General features: G+C 41.5%; 1 protein-coding gene across 1 annotated transcript in view; it reads right to left on the reverse strand.

The window, feature by feature from the left end:
• Positions 1-20,147, reverse strand: part of ADCY1 (adenylate cyclase 1) — a gene marked incomplete at both ends in the record, with an annotated part of 145,769 nt that overhangs the window by 87,441 nt on the left and 38,181 nt on the right. Inside the window, one exon of the mRNA XM_079533965.1 lies at positions 19,103-19,252. Coding sequence (XP_079390091.1) covers positions 19,103-19,252 — 150 coding nt within the window. The remainder of the gene's footprint in view (positions 1-19,102; positions 19,253-20,147) is intronic.

Genomic DNA, 20,147 nt, shown 5'->3' on the forward strand with positions numbered 1-20,147 from the left:
TTATCTATCTGAGAAAAAAAAAAAAATCCAGGAAAATTTGCTTGTCCTTTTGTGTGTTCTATTTCTGAATCTAATGAAAATGTTGCATTAGAAGTGCTATGGCAGCTGGTTATTAAGCAGGAGGGGAGGATGATAGATTTATTCACACTGCGAATCAGAGGAACAATAATAAGGGCACTGTTTTAATCACAGCAGTGACTATTCCAGACAGCTCAGTAATGGAATACATTGGTATTAATCACTGATTAAATAGATCTCTGCTTACTATAAACTCAGATATTTTAGCATGTGCTACTGATCTACATAGGAAGGACCCCTGATGTTTTGGATCTCATTAGTGTTGACTATAAAGACCTATGCAGCTATTACGTGTATTCTGACCTGTTCACAGAGAGCTAGAGAACTTGCAGCAGGTATTCTTAGGTGTTGTAATGAGTACTTGGATACTTACTGAAGTTCGGTTTTAACACAGAAAATACCTGCAACTTAAAATCCAATAGATCTGTTTTTGTTGCTGCAAGTAGTTAGAGTAGTTACAAGCCTATCAGTCAGAACTGCTAGCTTCTACCATGGCAACAGTTTGAAGGAATTCATATGACCACATCTTATCTGATGGCTGGGAGGCACAGTAATGGAAATGTGAGATACCATATCACATAAGTGCAAATCCTGGTCAAATTGCATGATCTTGTTATTTGAATGACATTAAGTAAGAAAGAAGCAATAAATAACACAAAAGAGGGTATCTGCACAGACAACTGTGTTGTGTTGCTCACACACACTCACCATTTAGAAATTCCTAATAATACTTCAGAGGTTTCTTTTTTATTGTTTCCTCTGAAAAATGACAGACTGAATATTTATATGTCATAAAGGAATAAGCTAAACTTTAGCAAACTGCCACAGTTCGTAATTTCGGACTCCTTCACTTCAGTCTCTACTGGTAAGACTACCTGTCAGAAATGGAATTCATGGAATTCCATGGAATTTACTTGGGAGAGAGTTTGGGGAAAGGAAGACTTCCACTTAGTTGAGGAGAATCTTGTTAGAGATTGTCTAGGCAAAATCAATTGCACACAAATCCATGGGCCATGAAGAGTGCTGAGAGAGCTCATTGAAATTACTGCCAAGTTGCTCTTTATCATCTTTGAAAATTCCTGGAGAATGGTGGAGATGCCTGAAGACTGGAGGGCATCCAATGTCACTCAAAAACATCAACAAGAAGTATCCAGTCAGCCTCACTTCCATCTTTGTGAAGGTGATGGAGCAACTTATACACCGGATGTCACCACCAAGCAATTGAATGAGAATATTATCAGCAATAGTCAAAATGCATTTACCAAGGGAAAACCATTCTTGACCAATCAAGTAGCCTTCTATGATATAATCACTGGCTGGGTAGATGAGGGGAGAGCAGTAGATGTTGCGTACCTTGATTACAGCAAGGCTTTGACGCTGTTTTCCACAAAATGCATACAAAGAAGCTTAGTATGCATGGAATAGATGAGTGGAGAATTACGTAGATAGAAAACTGGCTGACTAACAGAGTTCAGACTGTTGTGACCAATGACTCTGGGTCCAGTTGGAGGCCTGTAACTAACAGTGATGCCCAGAGGTTGGTAATGGGCCTGGTCTTGTTCAGCATCTTCATTGATGACCTTGAAAACATCAAGAGGATTTACTTTGGAGTGGAGGCTCCCACTGAGGGATCCTTCACAGAGGCAAGACTGCAAGAAAATCTTGGAAAACTGTGCAAAAGAGTTTCAGGAAGAGCAAGGGAGTCCCCAGTCCCCATGAGTGGGAAGAGCAGAGCCTAGAACAGTGGCAGCTCTGATGTGGTGTGGACAGAGCTGGGAGTGACGGCAGCCAAACCTGTGCCTACAAAGGCTCTTCTTAGGGAGTGCAGCTCTCAGGAACATGGCAAACAGGATGGGCAAAAGGGGCATGACATGTCAAAAGGGTATGATATGGCAGTTTGCACATCAGTTCATGCAGGCAGATTGAGCATCCTACTGAGATTAATGTGGTGATCACCTGTTGCAAAAGCCAGGCTGAGGCAGCAACTCAGATCACAGGACCACAACCCTTCTGGGCTGATGTGTGTACCCAGATGGACTTTCCAGGGAACGAAAGAGTTGTCCAGATCTCTGGTTGTGGGAAGCTTCAGGATGTGAAGTCACCCAAGAGACTGAGGTAAGTATCATGGGTGCAAGTGAATCCAGCTTGATAATATTTTTGAGCAGCTGACCAAGATGCAAGAGCAAGTCACCAGGCTGAGATGTATCTAGCAGTCATAGAGAGACACTGACACCTGATATAATGCAGTGGCGTGGGCAGACTGGCAACCCCATCTTATGTCCAAGCAAGGAGAAGAAGGTAAGCAGGTTTCCAATCTAACAGGGCAAACGAAAAAAAAAAAAAAAAAAATGCAGGATGAGAAAGATTGGACCCTTGTCTCTACTTTGGGTGAAAGGAGAAGCCTTCCAGTTCCCACTATCCAACAGGTATAAAATTCTGGGGATGGAAAAAGACGCAGATAGTGGTTTAGAACTGGGAAGGACAGTGTCACATTTTGGGCTTTGGTTTCTATGCTCTAGGACAAACCTTCAATAAGCTGGGAAGGCTGACCTGGGATGAGACACAACTGACCAGAAGGGGCAAGAATATACCAGGCAGCAAGATGGCTGGGCTCATCACCAGAGTTTTAAAAGTAGATGTGATAGGGGAAAAGAATGTACTGCTGAATGACAGATGAAAGTTGGGGAACACTGTCACTTTAGGAGGAAGTGGGAAAAATCCTCATATTTGTCCCAGTGGTTTCTGGTAGGGCTCCTCCAAGAAGGCAATGCAGCCAAAAGCCCAGCTGAAATGCCTGTATACCAATGAAGTAGCGTGGGATATACGCAGGAGGAATTGGAAACCATGGTGAAACTGGAAAACTACGATGTTATTACTATCACAGAAACATGGTAGAATAATACATGTAAGTGGAATACTATGATTGAGGGTTATAAGCTTTTTAGAAAAAGTAGGCAATGTAGGATGGATGAGGAGGTTGCCTTCTGTGTTAAAAAGTGTGAAGAGCTGCATTTCAGAAATGGTCATGAACAGGCTGAGAGCTTCTGGATTAAAATTAGGAGTTGGACATCTGGTGACTGGGGTCTACTACAGGTCGCCTGATCAAGGAGGACCTGTTCACAAGGCCTTCTTGCTTCTGCTGCTGGCCTGCTTTACAGGTTCTTATCCTGATGGAAGATTTCAACCACTCAGGTACCTGCTGGGAAAACAACACAGAAAGATGCAAGAAACCCAGGAAACTTTTGGAGTCCATTGGTGATAGCTTTCTGGTTAAGGTATTGGACAGATTTTATAGCACATACAACATAAGGAGGTGATCTGACACAGCAAACATGGCTTCACTGAGGGCAGATCATGAGTGATCAGTCTAGTGGCCTTCTAGTAGGGCATCAGTGGACAAAGAAAGAGCAAGCAATGTCATCTACCTGGACTTGTGCAAGGCCTTGGACATGGTCCCACTCTACATTCTTTCCTCTAAGTTGGAGAAATATGGATTTGAAGGCTGGACTATTTAATGGATAAAGAATTAGTTGGATGGTCATAGCCGGAGGCTTATTGTCAATGACTCTATGTCCAGGTGGAGGCCAGTCATGAGTAATGTCTCCCACAGTCCAGTTTGAGACAGGTGCTCTTCAATATCTTCATCAATGACATAGAGAATGGGGTTAAGTGTACACTCAGTAAGTTTGCAGTTGATGCTGGAGAAGGAAGGGGTGTCATCCAGAGGACCTCAAAAACTGGGCACATGAGAACAGAATTTGAGGTTCAACAAGATCAAGTGCAAGTTGTTCTCTGTTCTGTTCTGTAGCTCCTTGAGCAGCTGGAATTTTGGTCTCCTGAATTTCAAGGTCCTGACTCTACTTTTTGCCAGATTTACATTCCTCAAGATCACAAACTTCACAAAGGCATGACCACTACAGCCCAGGTTGCCTCCAATCTTAACCTCTCTAATGCTCTCCTCCACATTGGTGAACATGAGTTCCAATAAGGCTTCACCTCAGGTCAGTCTGTCTAGTACCTGGATCAGGAAGGCATCCTCAACAGACTCCAGGAATCTCCTGAATCATCTGCCACCTGCTGTGCCATTAATCTCAGCAGATATCCAGGTGGTTGAAATCCCCCATCAGATCAAAAGCCTGGGAGAGTGACACCTTCTGCAGTTGCAGTAAGAAGACCTCATCAACAGACTCCCCCTGATCAGGTGGCCTGTAACAGATCCCAACTACTAGCTGTCCTTTACTAGACTGATCCCCGATTTTCACCTATAAGCTCTCAACCTGGTCATGGCTGTTACTCAGACACAGCTCTTCACAATCCATCCACTTTCTAATATAGAGGGCAACTCCCCTTCCTCTCCTCCCTTGTCTATTCCTTCTGAAGAGTCTATAGCCCTCAATCACAGTATGCCAGTCATGAGAGTCGTCCCACCATGTTTCCGCAATAGCAACCAGACCATAATTTTCCAAGCACACCACAATTTCCAACTCGTCCTCTGAGGAGTTTCCAGAAGATCCTAAGGGACAGTTAGGAGGTTTTTCCTCAAAATGTCCTGTTGTGGCAGCAACCCCAAACCTTTCTCTCTTCGTGCCCTGGATTGTTGGTCTGAGGTTCAACAAGACCAACTTCCACATTCTGCAATTTGGCCATAATAACCTCATGCAGTGCTTGGGCTTGGGGCAGTGCAGCTAGATGACTCTGAAGAGGAAAGGGACCTGAGAGCATCGGTCAATGTTCAGCTGAACATGAGCCAAAAGTATGCCCAGGTGGCCAGGAGGGCCAATGCCATCCTGGCCAGCAGAAGCAGGGAAGTAATCATCTGCCTGTAGTCAGCACTAGTGAGGCCACACCTCGAGTATTGTGTTCAGTTTTGGGCTCCTCACTACAGGAAAGACATTGAGAACCTGGAACGTGTCCAGAAAAGGGCAACAAAAGTGATGAGGGATCTGGAGCACAAATCTTATGAGGAGTGGCTAAGGAAGTAGGGATTGTTTAGTCTGGAGAAGAGGAGACTCAGAGGAGACCTCATTGACTCCTGAAGGGAGGTTGTGATGAGGAGGGAGGTCAGCCTCTTCTCCCAGACAACAAACAGGACCTGAGGAAATGGCCACGAGTTGCACCAGTGGAGATTTAGATTAGATATAAGGAAAACCTTTTTCTCTCAAAGAGTTGTAGGCACTGGAATCGCCTGCTCAGAGAGGTGGTGGAGTCACCATCACTAGCAGTGTTCAAGAGGCATCTGGATGAGGTGCTAACAGATGTGATTTAGTAGTTTTGTGGGTAGTAATGGTGATGGGATGACAGTTGGACTAGATGACCTAGTAGGTCCTTACCAACCTTGTGATTCTATGTGCTTCTCTGTCCTGCTGCATTCAACTCTCTTCTCCTACCGATCTAGTATAACGCCCTAGATTACTTTCTCTGTCCTAGCAAGCCTCATTGCATCCCTCTTCCCCTTCCTACTAGTTTAAAGCCCTCTCAATGAGCCCTACTAGCTCTTGGGCTAGGATCCATTTCCCTTTTAGAAACAAGTGACACCCAACTGCAGCCATTAGACGAAGTGCTGAGTAAATCGCCCCATGGTCAAAAAAAACAAAGTTCCTATGGCAACACCAGCCTCTCATCCACTTACTCATTACTTGGGTTTTCCAAGCTTGCTCCATGTCCCTTGCTGCCTGAGAAGGAATAGATGAAAATGTTGGTTGTGGTCCTTCTCCCTCAACAAACAGCCCCAGAGCCCTGAAGTCATTTTTGATAATTTGCAGGCTTCTCTGATATACTTCATCTCTGCCTGCCTGAACTATCAGTAACAGGTAGCAATCAGAGGAGCAAATCAGATCTGAGTGTTTTCTAGTTATGTCCTTGACCTGGGCCCCAGGGAAGCAGCACACCTCCCTCTGAGTTGGGTCTGGTCTGCATGTGGGGCACTACATTCTCATGAGGATGGAATTACCTACAACAATAACCCTTCTGTCTTTCTTAGAGGCATCTGGAGATGCAGAGTTGACCGCCTCACCCTTGGCAATGTCTTAAGAAAACCTTCCCATGCCTCCTCACTCACCTGCCCTTCAGTTTCCAATGCCTTAAAACTATTACTCAGGGCACCGAGGAAAGTAAGGAAGGGGTTTGCCCACAGTGTCAATCTGGGATTGTCTTTGAACAATCTCCCCATCTCTCAGGTCCCCCCTCTCTGCCTGACAGTGATGGGGTATGGGGTCCATCTCTTTTTGGGGAGTATCTCCCTGGTACATTTCGCTCTGGCATGCCAGGGAGTTACTCCACCAATCAATCTTCCGCTCACACACCCTGATGGTCCTTCGCCTCTCCACCTCCTCCTTGAGCTCTGCCACCATTCTGAGCAGATCTTCCACCTGCTCACACTCCACACAAGTGGAGTTCTTGCCACCCTTCCTGGGCAGCAGCAGGCACTCCCTGCAGCCGGAGACCTGAACAGACACATTCTCGGACAAGGCCTCCGTCTGGGTCACCACAGTCTTTGTGGGGCAAACTCATTGCCTGGTGGAGACCAGTAAATCAGTGGTGTTAGAGACTGCCAATAAGTACACTGGTCTCCTGAATGAGGAGTGAAATTTCCTGGTGCTGGAATGGGCTGCCCAGGGAATTGGTGGAGTCACCGACCCTGGAGGTATTCAAGAAATATTTAGACATTGTGTTGAGGGACATGGTTTAGTGAGAACTAGTAGTGACAGGTGGATGCTTGGGCTGGATGATCTTCTAGGTCTTTTCCGAAGTTGGTGATTCTAAAATTAATCAGAAATGTCTGATGACCACCTCGAGGTTTCGCTAAGAATTGCAGCTACTTCCTCTGAACCAGACAAATACATTCGTTTCACAAAAACAAGGTCAAATATTCCACTGGTTTTCCTTTTTTTTTTTTTTTTTTTTTTTTTGCCCTGTTCATTATAATAATAAAAAATATTAAATATTATTGTTGGGATTCAAGAAAGAATATTCAGATCTGTGGAATATTCAGCTGTGAAGCAAGAAAATGGCATCAGAAAGGAAAGCTGAGAACCAAGAAAGGCTTCAGGAGAGAAAAACAGAAGTCAAGTAAGGTGCATGATGGCCACATGGTAGCAACACTGATTGGAGGAAGGGCACAAGACTTGGAACCACTCGTGACTCTGATTGGATAAGCGTCTGCATGCATGGTTAAGGAGTGTTTGTGGAATGTTCTGTTGACATGTAAAGATGGGTGGGAAAGTAACAAGAGAAAGCTTGCGAATGTATATAAAAGATGTTGGAACCTGTAATAAATGATTTGAATTTCTCACATCTGACTCCATGCCTCAGATGCTGCAGATTATAATAACCTGTGTTATTTATATATGTTAATATATATTAATATCTTATGAGTGCTGCTCCAAAAGTAATGCCTCCAGCTTTGTTATGTTGACTGACTACATCAGAGAAAAATGTTGGTAGTTTGGAAGCAGAGACCGAACCTTTCCAGGAATATTCCATTATATTTTATTGCTGTGTGACAGATGAGAGCAAAGGGGCAGTCTGACAAAATGGCATCTGATACAGAAGTGTGTATGAAGCAAAGGTATGTCACTAAGTACTTCTATGAGGAATAAATGGCACCCATTGAAACTCATTGACACTTGCTGAACATTTATGGACGCCAAACAGTGGATGTCAGCACAGTGAGGTGGTGCATTTCAGCAGTGATAACAGTGGGTTATCTCTGCTGGTGCAGGTTTTGAGGACTGGAAATGCAGGCAAAATGCAGCCAAATATTTACAGCTAATGGCAGTGGTTATGTTGGAAAACAGTGTTTTGTTGCTCATAATTTGCTCTATCAAATCATTATTGTACTCTTTGTATTGGTTGTGTTTCCCATGGAAATAAATAGGAGGCATTACTTTTGATGCAACCTATGCATATGTAGCCCAAGACAATTCTTCTTTACTCATTGCAGCTCAGTGAAGCCAAAAGATTGGATGCTCATGGTCTAAGGAGTTGGTAGGAAATGGTAAATTACCAGAGTTTTTATGTTAATTTAATTAAGTATGCTTATATCTTTGCAGCAGGATTACATAATGTAGTCTTAAATCCAAATTGAAAAAAAAAAAAAAACAACTTTTGTCAGCAGTATGAAGCTCTGTTGCACACATATTTGGATCTTGTAGTTGATTTACTGTTTTAACTGAATTGCACTGAAGCTGTAAAACAAGGTGACAGCTTATTAGGTTATAAGGTAATACACACAAGAAAGACATTCCGGCTGATGATTAGATTTTATGGTGCATGAAATAATATAAACTCCAAAGTGTACTGGAATGTCAGAAGTAATATCCTGGTTGCCAATTTTCTGAGGTCTGAAAAGAACTAGTTGTTCACTGCAGCTTCTCTTTAAGCAAGGGTAGTAAATAAGATCTTGAAATGGGTAAGTAAATTCTCAACATGTTATAGAAAAAGTGGAGTTTTAGGTTACGTTTCCTGTGTCACTCTAAAATCAACACAAAATTATACTGACAGACTCTTACAGTGACAAATGCTGACCAAATAGTAATTCTATAGCCTGTAAAGACAATTACAGTACAGGAGGTGAATAAAAAACTCACAGATAACTTTCACAGTGCACCACAAACATCACTGATTCCAAAGAAGTAATTCAAGTAACTGGTGTGAAGGCAGCTTTGGAGAACTGCAGGAGTAATCACTGTACAGCTTTGAAAACCTGCTGTTGCCAGATGTGTTAAGGGAAGCTACAAAAATGGTAATTTCAATCTACGTTGGATTTGGCGGAATTACAACAAGACCCAGAGGGAGCTTATGAAAATTCTACAGATTGTTGTAATTTTTTTTTCATTAAAGATGAAAAAAAAGAAATGATGGATTCCTGAGAAAGAATTCTGGAGTCTTTACAAAGCAGCCTTAAACTCACCTAGCAAGGAAAGAGTCAATCATGTCATTTTGAAAGAGTAACTACTGCTGATCAAGCCACTGCTGACTCAATATCAAGAAAGAAAGCATTGGTGTGGATCTAAAGCATTATCGTTAGAGGAGATACTGGAAAAAATAAGAAACAACCTCATGATGGAAAATATCAAAGCACTGAATATAAATGAAAACAGCATCTAGCTATCTTAAAAAAAAAGATAAGAAAAGTCTCTTACATGAGGCAAAATCTCATCTATCAAGAAAAGTCACACTGCCTTCTAAGTCACCCTGAGGAATACTTAATGTCTCAGAGGTTTGAAAGTTGAATGGATGTTTACAAAATACAGCTGTTAAAAGTTTGAAAAGAGATGTTATCTGGATTTCTATTATCTGGATATCAAGTACTACCATCATTGTCTGATTTTTCATTTGTTACTGCATGACTGACCTGACAGAAAAAATAACCTGAAAACCAGACCAACAGGAAAAGTAAATGTGTGTGCCTGCCTCGTGCACTGATGATTGTTCCATTCAATGTGTTACAACACCGAAGCCAGACTCACTTGTGACATTCATGCATGAGAGGCTGTGGCCTCTGGAAGAGATGGGTGGTGACAGAAAAAATTGAAATTGTGAGACAGGAACATAGCAACAACTATGGCTATAATAAAAGAGTGTTCATGTTGCAGACCTTCTTTTCAGTGACATGTGAAGTTGTGCTGGGAAAGCCTGAACGTGTGGTATATTTCGAAACACAGGGGCTTGTAGAGAGAAAGATGTTTCCACATTTTCATCTTTCTCACTGGCCTACAGTGTAGTTTAAACTCTTAAGAGCTGGTTTGTATTTAGAAAATTAGATCTTGGGACGGTGAACAACTTTAGGAATTTTTGATTTCCTTTACTTGGTATTAACATGGTCTAAGATGAATTCACATGCTGAAAAACATTTCTTTTCTGAGATGGTACTTGTCTGACAACAGTTTGAATGCCCTGCAGAAATATCATTAAGAAAAGTAAATGACAAATTAGGAGACACATCTCCTTCATTCATACCATTTTCCATTATATTCATGTTTTAAACCATCAGATTTAGCCTGGGATTTGCAGTGCCAAAATAGGCTATCTCTGACAATTGTCTTATAGGATTTCTACATCATTAATAAAGACTTAGTTTATTTTGTATACAACACTCAATTTACAAGAACATCCAGTTTTCTTTCTTCTCATAGCAATGAAACATTGCTGAAAATAAGAAGGGGCAAACACACATTTGACTTCAACTCAAAATGTGCATACCAAGCTGATTGGAAGCAGATAAGTAGTATCTGGGCAAAAAATACAGAATTAAAGAATATCCTGTATTAGAGAGATCCACAAGGATCACAGATTCCAATTCCTGGCTTCACACAGGACTACCCAATATTCAATCTCTATTTCTGAGTGCAATTGTCCAAACGCTTTTTGAAGTCTGGCAGAGATGGTGTCATGACCACTGCCCTTGGGAGCCCGTTCCAGTGCCAATCCATTCCTCATACCCAACCTGAGCATCTCCTGATGCAGTTCCATGCCATTTCCTTGAATCTTTCACTGTCACCAGAAAGAAGAAATCACTGCCTGCCTCTCCACTGTCTATGAGGAAACTATAGGCTGCCTTGATACCTTCCCTCAGCCTTCTTGTTTCTAGGCTGAACAAACCAAGGAATCTCAACTACTCCTCATACATCTTGCCCTCTAGACTCTTCATCACCTTTCTAGACCTCGTTTGGACACTCTCTGATGGCTTTATGGCCTTATATTGTGGTGCCCCAAATTCCATACATAGCACTTGAGGTACGACTACACAAACACAGTGCAGAGCAGGACAATCCATTTACTTGACTGGCTAGCAGAGCTTTGCCTCATAAACTCCAGGACACAGATGCTCTTTTAGCTGCCAGGGCACGCTGATGATTCATCTTCAACTTGCAGTCAACCAGAAACCTCAGGAAACACAAGGATGCTCTCCAGTCTCTCATCTCCTAGTCTGTACACATATTGAGTCTTGCCCCATCACAGCTGTAGAATTTTTGCTCCTGTTAAACTTCATGACTAGTGACTGTTCAGCTCTCCAGTTTGTTGAGATCTCTCTGAAGGTGGCCCCTCTATTCTGGAGGAAGTCAGCAGCTCATTCCAGTTTAATGCTGTCCACAAAAAATTACATAGTTTGTTTTCATGTTTAGCATTCAAAACATTAAGGAAAATGTTTAAGGAAATTGGCTCTAAAATGGAGCCCTGCAGAACCCCATGAGTGACTGGCCACCATCCTGATGGAACCGCATTTATTGTACTCCTTCAAGCCCAACCCATCAGCCAAATGTTCAGTCATGGTTTTATGTTCTTACATAGCTGTATGCTGGGCGTTGTTTTTTTTTTTTTTTTCCCCAGAATGATACTATAAGAAACTATATTGAAAGATTTGATTTTATTGAACAGAACTTTCGTCTCACAAGCCTGTGCTGGCTGTGACCAGTGATTGCAATGTTGAGTATATTTCAATAACTCCCAGAATAATCTTCTTCACAGCACTAGTCTTCACCGAGCACTAGCATGAAACTGACAGAATCTTCTGTCTTCCCCTTCTTGAAAACTGAAATGTCTACAAGCTTCCAGATGACTGGGACCTCTCTAGATTCCCAAGACCATTGAGAAACAGTTGGGAGAGGTCTCACGATATCAGTAAGCTCCTTAAGTATCCTAGGATGAATCCCATTGGGATTCATAAACTTATATGCATACAACTGGATCAGCAAATCAGCACAATTTCAGTGCTGTCTGGGAGTTTATTGGTACCACAGTCAGTCCTACAACTCAGTGCTTCAGGTTTTGAAGACAAAGGCAGCAAATATCCCAGTTTTATCTGTATCCCTATTTGTGAGGGACCGTCCTTATCAAGTAATGGACCAATGTTATCTCAGGTCCTATTTTTGCTGTTAAAATATTGAAAAGCCCTTTTTACCTCCCCCCATAGTTCTGACCAGCTTCAACTCTAGTTGAGCAAACGTCTTCTCTCTACTTCTCTAATTGCAAACAGCTCTCTGCAGTCCTCCTATGTTGCCTAACCTTGCTTCCAGTGGCCATGCACTATCTGCCTAGGCTCTAGAAGTAGGCACTTTCTCAGTCAAAACCAACATTCTGCTCTTCCTGGTTGATTTCAGATATTCTGGAATTGCCTGCACAATGTGCTCTGAAGATATGGTAGCATTATTATGTGCACAGTCAATAAAGAAAATTTGCAAAGACAAACAAATAAAATCTTCTTATTAATATCCCAAAAGAGACTATGTTATTAGTTTCTTTAAAATTATTTTATATTTTTTAACATTCTCAACTGAATTGCATGTACAAGCTGCAGTACTGTATTTCTCAGCCTTTACTGGTCCTGAAGAAAAACTTTTGATCTTGCATTTATTCAAGAGCTAGCTTGAGAAAGCCACAGTTGATCAGACCTGGTATTGAGGACAGTCCTTCTCCGGGAAGTATGTTGGACTGAACAATCTCCAAAAGTTCCTTCCAGACATTCTATGATCTATGGCAAAGTGGATGGCAGCACAAGTATCGGCAGTAGAGGGTGCCTATGGCTTCTGAGGAGCAGTTGAGTCCATGCTGCCTCCTTACCAAACTGATCATAATACAACAGAGGAGCTAAAGACTCCACCAGTACTGTGATTTATCTTCCCTGAGAGGGCATGTGGAAAGTGACAAGCAGACAGCAGGAAGAATGTTGTAACAGCAGCTTCTGTCATCTGTAGGTTATATTCTGTTTCAACACTTTTTTCAACTTTCTCCAATTTGGGGAAGTCAAGTCATACTCCTCAGCACAATTCCCTCTCCCATCCTTCTCCCTGACCTGGGCAGCTTCTCCCACCCACAGCCTGTCTCTATATTTAGGAGAGTCCCCAGAAGGGTTCCTAATACATTTCCTGCCTCTTTCTCCAAATGAAGATCATCCTGCCTACTTTGAATGCCATTATAATTCTTATTTTACTTCTTCTTCCAAAGACACATTCTGAAAGTCCTTTTGAAAATTTTGTGTTGATACACAATCATTTTATTCATCTCCCCAGACAACACTATCCACCCTAAAACTACATTTTATTTCTACTGTACAAAATAATTTATTTTGACATCTGCATGGGAAATGACTGCAATAGATTTTCCAGTTCCTTTAGTAACCTGTAAATCCTTTATGAACACACTCTTGCATCACCATCATGTGTTTCAGCAGTGATGACAGAAAGGTGAAGAACAAGCTACCTTCTGGACAGGACAACTATGCGTAAATGTCACATCATGAAATGAAGAGTGTCTAGATCAGCTCATCTCCATGAATTGGCTTATGGAGGTGACAATGTTGTTGAAATAGACTTTTGTAGCTTAGAATTTACTCTGAGAAACTATATTAATGAGCTTTTTGTATCTGTTGTAGTTAGTAATAAAAAGGAGCCAGTACTTTTGGAGCAATCTACATTTTATTGTAATTCTTAAATGGAAAGTGTCACAACATTTAATTTTTTCTCGTCAGTGAAGACATGTACTCAGCCCTGGTGAGGCCACACCTTGAGTATTGTTTTCAGTTTTTGGCCCCTCACTACAAGAAAGACGTCACGACCCTGGAGCATGTCCAGAAAAGGACAACAGTCTGGTGAAGGGTCTGGAGCACAAGCCTAATGAGTAAGAACTGGGGGAACAGGAATGTGCAATCTGGGGAAGAGGAGGCTTTGGGGAGGCCTTATTACTCTCAACAACTGTGTGAAGGGAGGATGTGGTGAGTTGGGGGTCAGACTCTTCTCCCACGTAACTAGTGATAGGACTAGAGGGAATGGACTCAAGTTGTGCTAGGGGAGATTCAGGCTGCATGTTAGGAAATACTTCTTCAAAAGAGTGGTCAGGCACTGGAACAGGCTGCCCAAGCAAGTGGTGGAATCACAATCCCTGGAAGTATTCAAGAAACATTTAGATGTTGTACCAAGGGATGTGATTTATTGGGAAATATTGGTGATAGGTAGATGGTTAGACTGGATGACCTTGGAGGTCTTCTCCGAACTTGGTGACTCTGTGATTCTACGATGCTTTGATTGAAGTGGCTCAGGTAGATCTGTACTGGCAACATAAGGGTAAAATATTTCTAGCTCAGTGGGCGCATGATATGTCAGGCCATTGAGAAAAATATGCAACATGAAGATGGGCTCAGGATCATGGTGTGGATTTGACTCATGGACACTTTTGCACAGGTTACTCACGAATGTCGAAGTTGTGTTATTAAGCAATCCAAATAGATGAAGCCTCTTTGTTAGGGACGATAATGGATGAAATATAAATATGGGAAGGCCTGGCAGGTGGATTTTATTAGACTCTGACAAAGACACAATGGCAAGTGCAATGTACTTACAATGGTGGAATCGACAACAGCATGTTCAGAAACAGGATGGGTAAAACAGTCTGGTTTATTCCTGCTTTGGGTGAAGGTAAAGCCCATTTATGAGATGGGTTTTGTTGAAGGACTTGGGTGGTGGGTGATATGGGCAGATGTGGAAGTCTAGCATATATCTCAAGGGAATTTGATGTTGGATTAGAACAGTCAATAATTTGAGTTGTATATTAGCTGCTAAATAGTACTGCATATCATCATTACTATAAATGCTATACGCCTTATTAATGGCATAACAGTAAGAATTACTCAAGTTAAAGAAGAATTAATTATAACAGAAATAGTACTGGATTCAGTGTGCAACAATCCAAAACCGTGCATCATCACCCCTGTCCTTAAGGACTATTATAACAGATGGAGCCCAAAGTCATGGACTAAATGAACTCCACTGACAATTTAGAGGGATGGCCTATAGAATATGTGAATGATATCTGCATGTGTGTATTATAAGGTAAGATAGGTGATGGTAATTTATGGGTATGTATGGAAAAGTATGGAATCTGAGCATGATGTAAATTTTTTGGAATAAAGGGTGGGTATTGTCTCCTGGTTTAGGCTGAGTCAGAGTTTTTGCTTACATGTTGTCTGCTACGATGCAACAGTTTGGCTTCAGAAGAAAAAAAATTTTGATAACATACCAGTTAACTTAGTTGTTTCTGAGCAGGATGTTTCAGCTTTTCAGCTTCCCTTACTGTTCTGCCTCAGTCTTCACTGGCAGTCAGGATTTTAATATTTCTCACGTCCCTGAGCCCTGCAGCCCTAAACCTCTAGGTGGGAACTGGGGCAGTAAATCCCCCCCCAGCTATAAGGGCAGAGCAGGTCCAAGACCACCTCATCAGACTGAAAGTGTAAAAGTCTATGGGGCCAGATGGCTGCATCCCATGGTTCTGAAGGAGCTGGCTGAGGTGGTTGCCGAGCCGCTCTCCATCATTTTTGAAAAGTCATGGCTGTCAGGTGGAGGCTGTAAACAAGCAGTGTCCCACAGGGCTCTGTCTTGGGACCAGTGCTCTTTAACATCTTAATCAATGACATTGATGAGGGAATTGAGTGCACTCTCAGCAAGTTTGCTGATGGCACCAAGCTGAGTGGTGCAGTTGACATGGGGGAAGGAAGAGATGCCATTCAGAGGGACCTCAACAGGCTTGAAAGGTGGGCCTGGGTGATTCTAATGAGCAATCAAGTGCAACTTTAGTTTTGCACTTGGGCTGGAAGAATCCCAGGCATTTATACAGACTGGAAGGAGCAGCCTTTGAGAACAGCCCTTCAGAGAAGGACCTGGGGGGCCTGATGGATGAAAAATGTAACATAAGCCAGCAGTGTGCTCTTGCAGCTCGGAACACAAATGGTATCCTGGGCTCCATCAGAAGAAGGGTGACCAGCAGGGACAGGGAGGTGATTTCCCTCCCTACTCTGCTCTTGTGAGGCCCCATCTGGAGTACTGTGTCCAAGTCTGGCACCCCCAGTACAAGAAAGACAGAGAGCTGTTGGAGAGGGTCCAGAGGAGAGCCACAAAGATTATCAGAGGGCTGGAGCAGCTCCCCTACGAAGACAGGCCAAGGGAGCTGGGCTTGTTCAGCCTGGATAAAAAAAGGCTGTGGGTGACCTAATTGCGGCTTTTCAGTACCTAAAGGGAGCCTACAAACAGGAGGGGAGTCACCTCTTTGAAAGGGTTGATAACAACAGGACAAGGGGGGATGGTTTTAAGTTGAGGGAGGGGAGATTTAGGTTGGATGTCAGGGTGAAGTTCTTCACAGAGAGAGTGGTGAGGTGCTGGAACAGGTTGCCCAGAGAGGCTGTAGATGCCCCATCCATCCCTGGAGGTGTTCAAGGCCAGGTTGAATAGGTCCCTGGGCAGCGTGATCTAGTACTAAATGTGGAAGTTGGTGGCCTTGTCTGTGGCAGGGGTGTTGGAGATTCAAGATCCTTGAAGTCCCTTCCAACCTTGGCCATTCTGTGATTCTGTGCCGGAGAGGGAGTCTGAAGGGGCACTAGGAGTTAGGAGATGACACACATACACAACAACAACTGAAAATAGTGGGGACAGCTTCTTCTGGGGGACCAGCTGGGAGTCTTTCAGATGGTGATGAGCAGTTGCTTCTGCATTACTTGCTTTGTATGTATACATGGGCTGCTCTGAAAGTAATGTCTTCTATTTTATTATACTGGCCCACAGTATCAGAGTCAGGAGTTGGTAATATGGCAGTAGAAGTTGAATCTTCCTGCCAATTTTCTGTTACATTCTGTTGCATACAACATATGGTAGAAGAGAGGCAGTCTGATGAAATAGTATCTGACACGGAAGTGCGTATGAAGCAAATGTGTGTAACTGAACTCCTACTTACTATAAACTTACTACTACTACTACTTACTAAACTTACTACTAAACTTACTACTAATGATTCCCAAATGAAAAGAGTCACTGTAAGTAGGACACAGAGGAAGAAATCTCACTTCCAGCCGTGGCATCAGTCTTATACAAGCAACACTTTAACTCCAGGAAGCTGTTCATGTTCAAAAGCCAAGAGTTTGTTCTTTCCATTCTCATTAGAAACTTGCACAGATGTATCAGGGAAAGGTTTTAGTGGTTTTGATTACAATTCTCAATATAAAAAGGCAATGATATTTAGATCAGAGCATTTGAAAGAGAAAAGGAAGTCTGATTTAAAAAAAAAAATCTGCTCATTTTAATACGTGACATTTTGTTCAGAAAATAAAAACACAGGAATTAATACAGATACTGAAAAAGGTCAGTGAAGTCTAATCTTCTGGAGAACCTTCGAATATTGGTAAGAAACTGGAAAATTGGTCTACACTAAACCATGGCAATTGCATATTAATTCTGTAGCCTGTAATCAAGTAAATCTTGCATGAGTTTTATAAGTATTGTAAAAGCATCCATGGAAAGTATTTCAGTGGTACTTCTGACAGCTAGTTTGTGTACTTTATCACTGCACCAAGTTTTATGGTACCCCATAAAGTTAGTTTCACATATGTGGGAAAAAAAATATATTCTCTTCACTGACCTCTGCACTCCACTGGAAAATCATTTACAGTATTCCTCTGGTATAAAATAAACAATAATAGTAATAATGTGTAATTTTTTGCTTTCTTGTTTCTATATGCATGGATAAAAGATTAGACACACGATTAATGTTCTACATACAGGAAAAAAACAACCAAACATCTGATATGTGATTTTCATGTGGGATGCCAGAAGTGGGTTTTCAAATGAACAAACGGGATTTACACAACTGTTTGCCATTACATTTCAATTCTGGTGCATTTATACCTTTGAAAATCTGCTGTTTTGGATTACAAAAGCCCAGAATCAGAACTACAGACTCTGACATTAATACTGCTTTTCAACAGACGACAAACAGATAAAACTGTTCAAAGAATATGTCTGCTCATGTTCAGGTCATAAAAATATGACCTGAATTCACCAAATCCCCATCAGAACAGTACTTTTGCACCATCATTTCAGCACAGGAAATTGGAACTGAAGGATGGTGTGTGAAGCACGCATTCTGAGAACCTTGAGGTCTTCTAACAAAGGTTTGAATACCACTTAACTTCTCCACTGGCATAAATTATTAAAGTTCCACAGAAGTCAATGAAAGAATATATATGAAGACTTCTCCGAAAGTAAAAGTTCCTATTTTATTATGTTGGCCCATTGTGGTGGTATGGAAGTAGAGGCCGAACCTTCCTGATAATACTCTGTTAAATTTTGTTGCCAAGTGACAGATGACAGCAGAGGGGCAGTCTGACAAATTGCTATCTGTAATGGTTATGCATGTGAAGCAAAGATGTGTAAGTCCTCCACATGGAAAACCTTGCACTCATTGACATTCCCTGATACTTGTTGAATGTTTATGGAGGCCAAACAGTGAAGTAGTGGGCAGTGTGTTTCAGCAGTAGTGAAAATGATAGTGGTGACATGTGCTAGTGCAGATTTTTTGCAAGCACAACATGCAGACTCTTGTTCATCATCGATGAAAGCATGGAGCTGTTGGTGCTGACTATGTTGAAAAATAGTGTTTTTTAGCTGGGAATGTTCTCTATCAAATAGTGTTATTTGTGTTCTTTGTATCTGTTGTAGTTTCCACGGAAATAAATAAGGGCTGTTACTATCAGAGAACTTGTGCATTTAGTCTACAGTGGACGTCTATTGCCACACAGACAGAAAATAAGAGTTGCCCAAAGTTTTCGGAATTAACAGATTTCGATAGATTCAAGATTTGAATCTGGGAGTATCACGTGAACAGCAAGATCTTCAGTATAGCAGTTTTTTTATTCTTTCCAAATTTGTTTGGAATACTTCTCCACATGACAGAGACAACTTTCCTTCTTATGTGTTATAAATGTAAACTAGGTATAGCACACATGTAGGAGAGGAATTTTTACAGCTTAGCTAACACACACACACAATAACATCCTTGAAGGGAAAAGAAAGAAAAAAAAACGATGGTGAAGAGCAAAGCACATGTGCGTACTAGGGATGAAGAGATAAAGTGGGCACAGGAGGCAGCATGCTTTTTTCACAGTGGAAGCATACACCCTCCCTACCATTCGCTCAGGAGTAGTGTCCTGACCTGTGTTTCATGGAACTACAACAACCTCAGAAGAAACAAAGAGGAAAAAACTGACCTGTTTTTCATTTTCATCCTCCAGCCTCAGCCTGTCCTCTATGCAGTTCCTGGCCTGAAGGAACGCCTTCCTCTGAGCCCTTTCCGTCAAGATCCTCACAAAGACTCCATATAAATTTACACTGACAAAAAGAATTGCATTGGCCACAAGCTGTAAGAAAGAAAGAAAAAAATAATAATATTTTAAAATACAGATTTATTTTACATTTCTACTCAGCAAAATAAACTTGAAAGGAAATAACCCTCTTTACAATTCTGACTTGCTAGTGATGTCACTGAAATCCCTTCACATATCCCAACTGCAGAGGAGCTATAATAACAAGTCCAGACAGATAACATTGCACAATACAGAATTTCTTAGTTTCTGAGTTTAATTTCTCTTATGATGATTCGTAGGTTATTAATTTTGTTCAGCATCAATTCCTACATCAGTCCATCTGGTAAGAATGCATTTCAGCACTTGCTTAATTGCATGATGCTCACAATACAGCAATTATTTTCCTATGCCTTTACAATTTAGGGAAACTATTGTCACTTTTTTACATTTGAGAAGTGAGGCATTATCAAAATCTGTATTTCAAAACCTATTCCTAGGTATCTATTCCTAGATATTCCAAGCTTTCATACTGTATACTTTGCATATGGAAAATATTTTTTGTTTGCATCCTCACTGTTAGAGAATGCACTATACTTCTTAAGAAGTCTCCCCAAAATACTATTGATGCCATTGTGTGGTGTACCTCCTAGAAAATGTCAAGTGCTTTCAAATGATACATAAAATGCTTGCACCATTTACATAAGCCTATGCTCACAGGTATGCACTGAAACAATTAAATATTTTGGAATTATTTCTATAAGCAATGCTTTGAAGAACAACACCTAGATGACTTAATAGTCCTGCTGATTTTGTACTTTTTAAAACTTTTTTGCAATATGTGAGAAAAATTAATTAATGTAAATAACACTAGCCTGCACGCCACCTCCTTATTCAAGACAATCCCATCCAGATTTTTCACTTCATCTCCGATTTCCGAAACCTTGATACT

Source organism: Tetrao urogallus (genome assembly GCF_951394365.1).
Source record: "Tetrao urogallus genome assembly, chromosome: 3".
NCBI lineage: Eukaryota > Metazoa > Chordata > Aves > Galliformes > Phasianidae > Tetrao > Tetrao urogallus.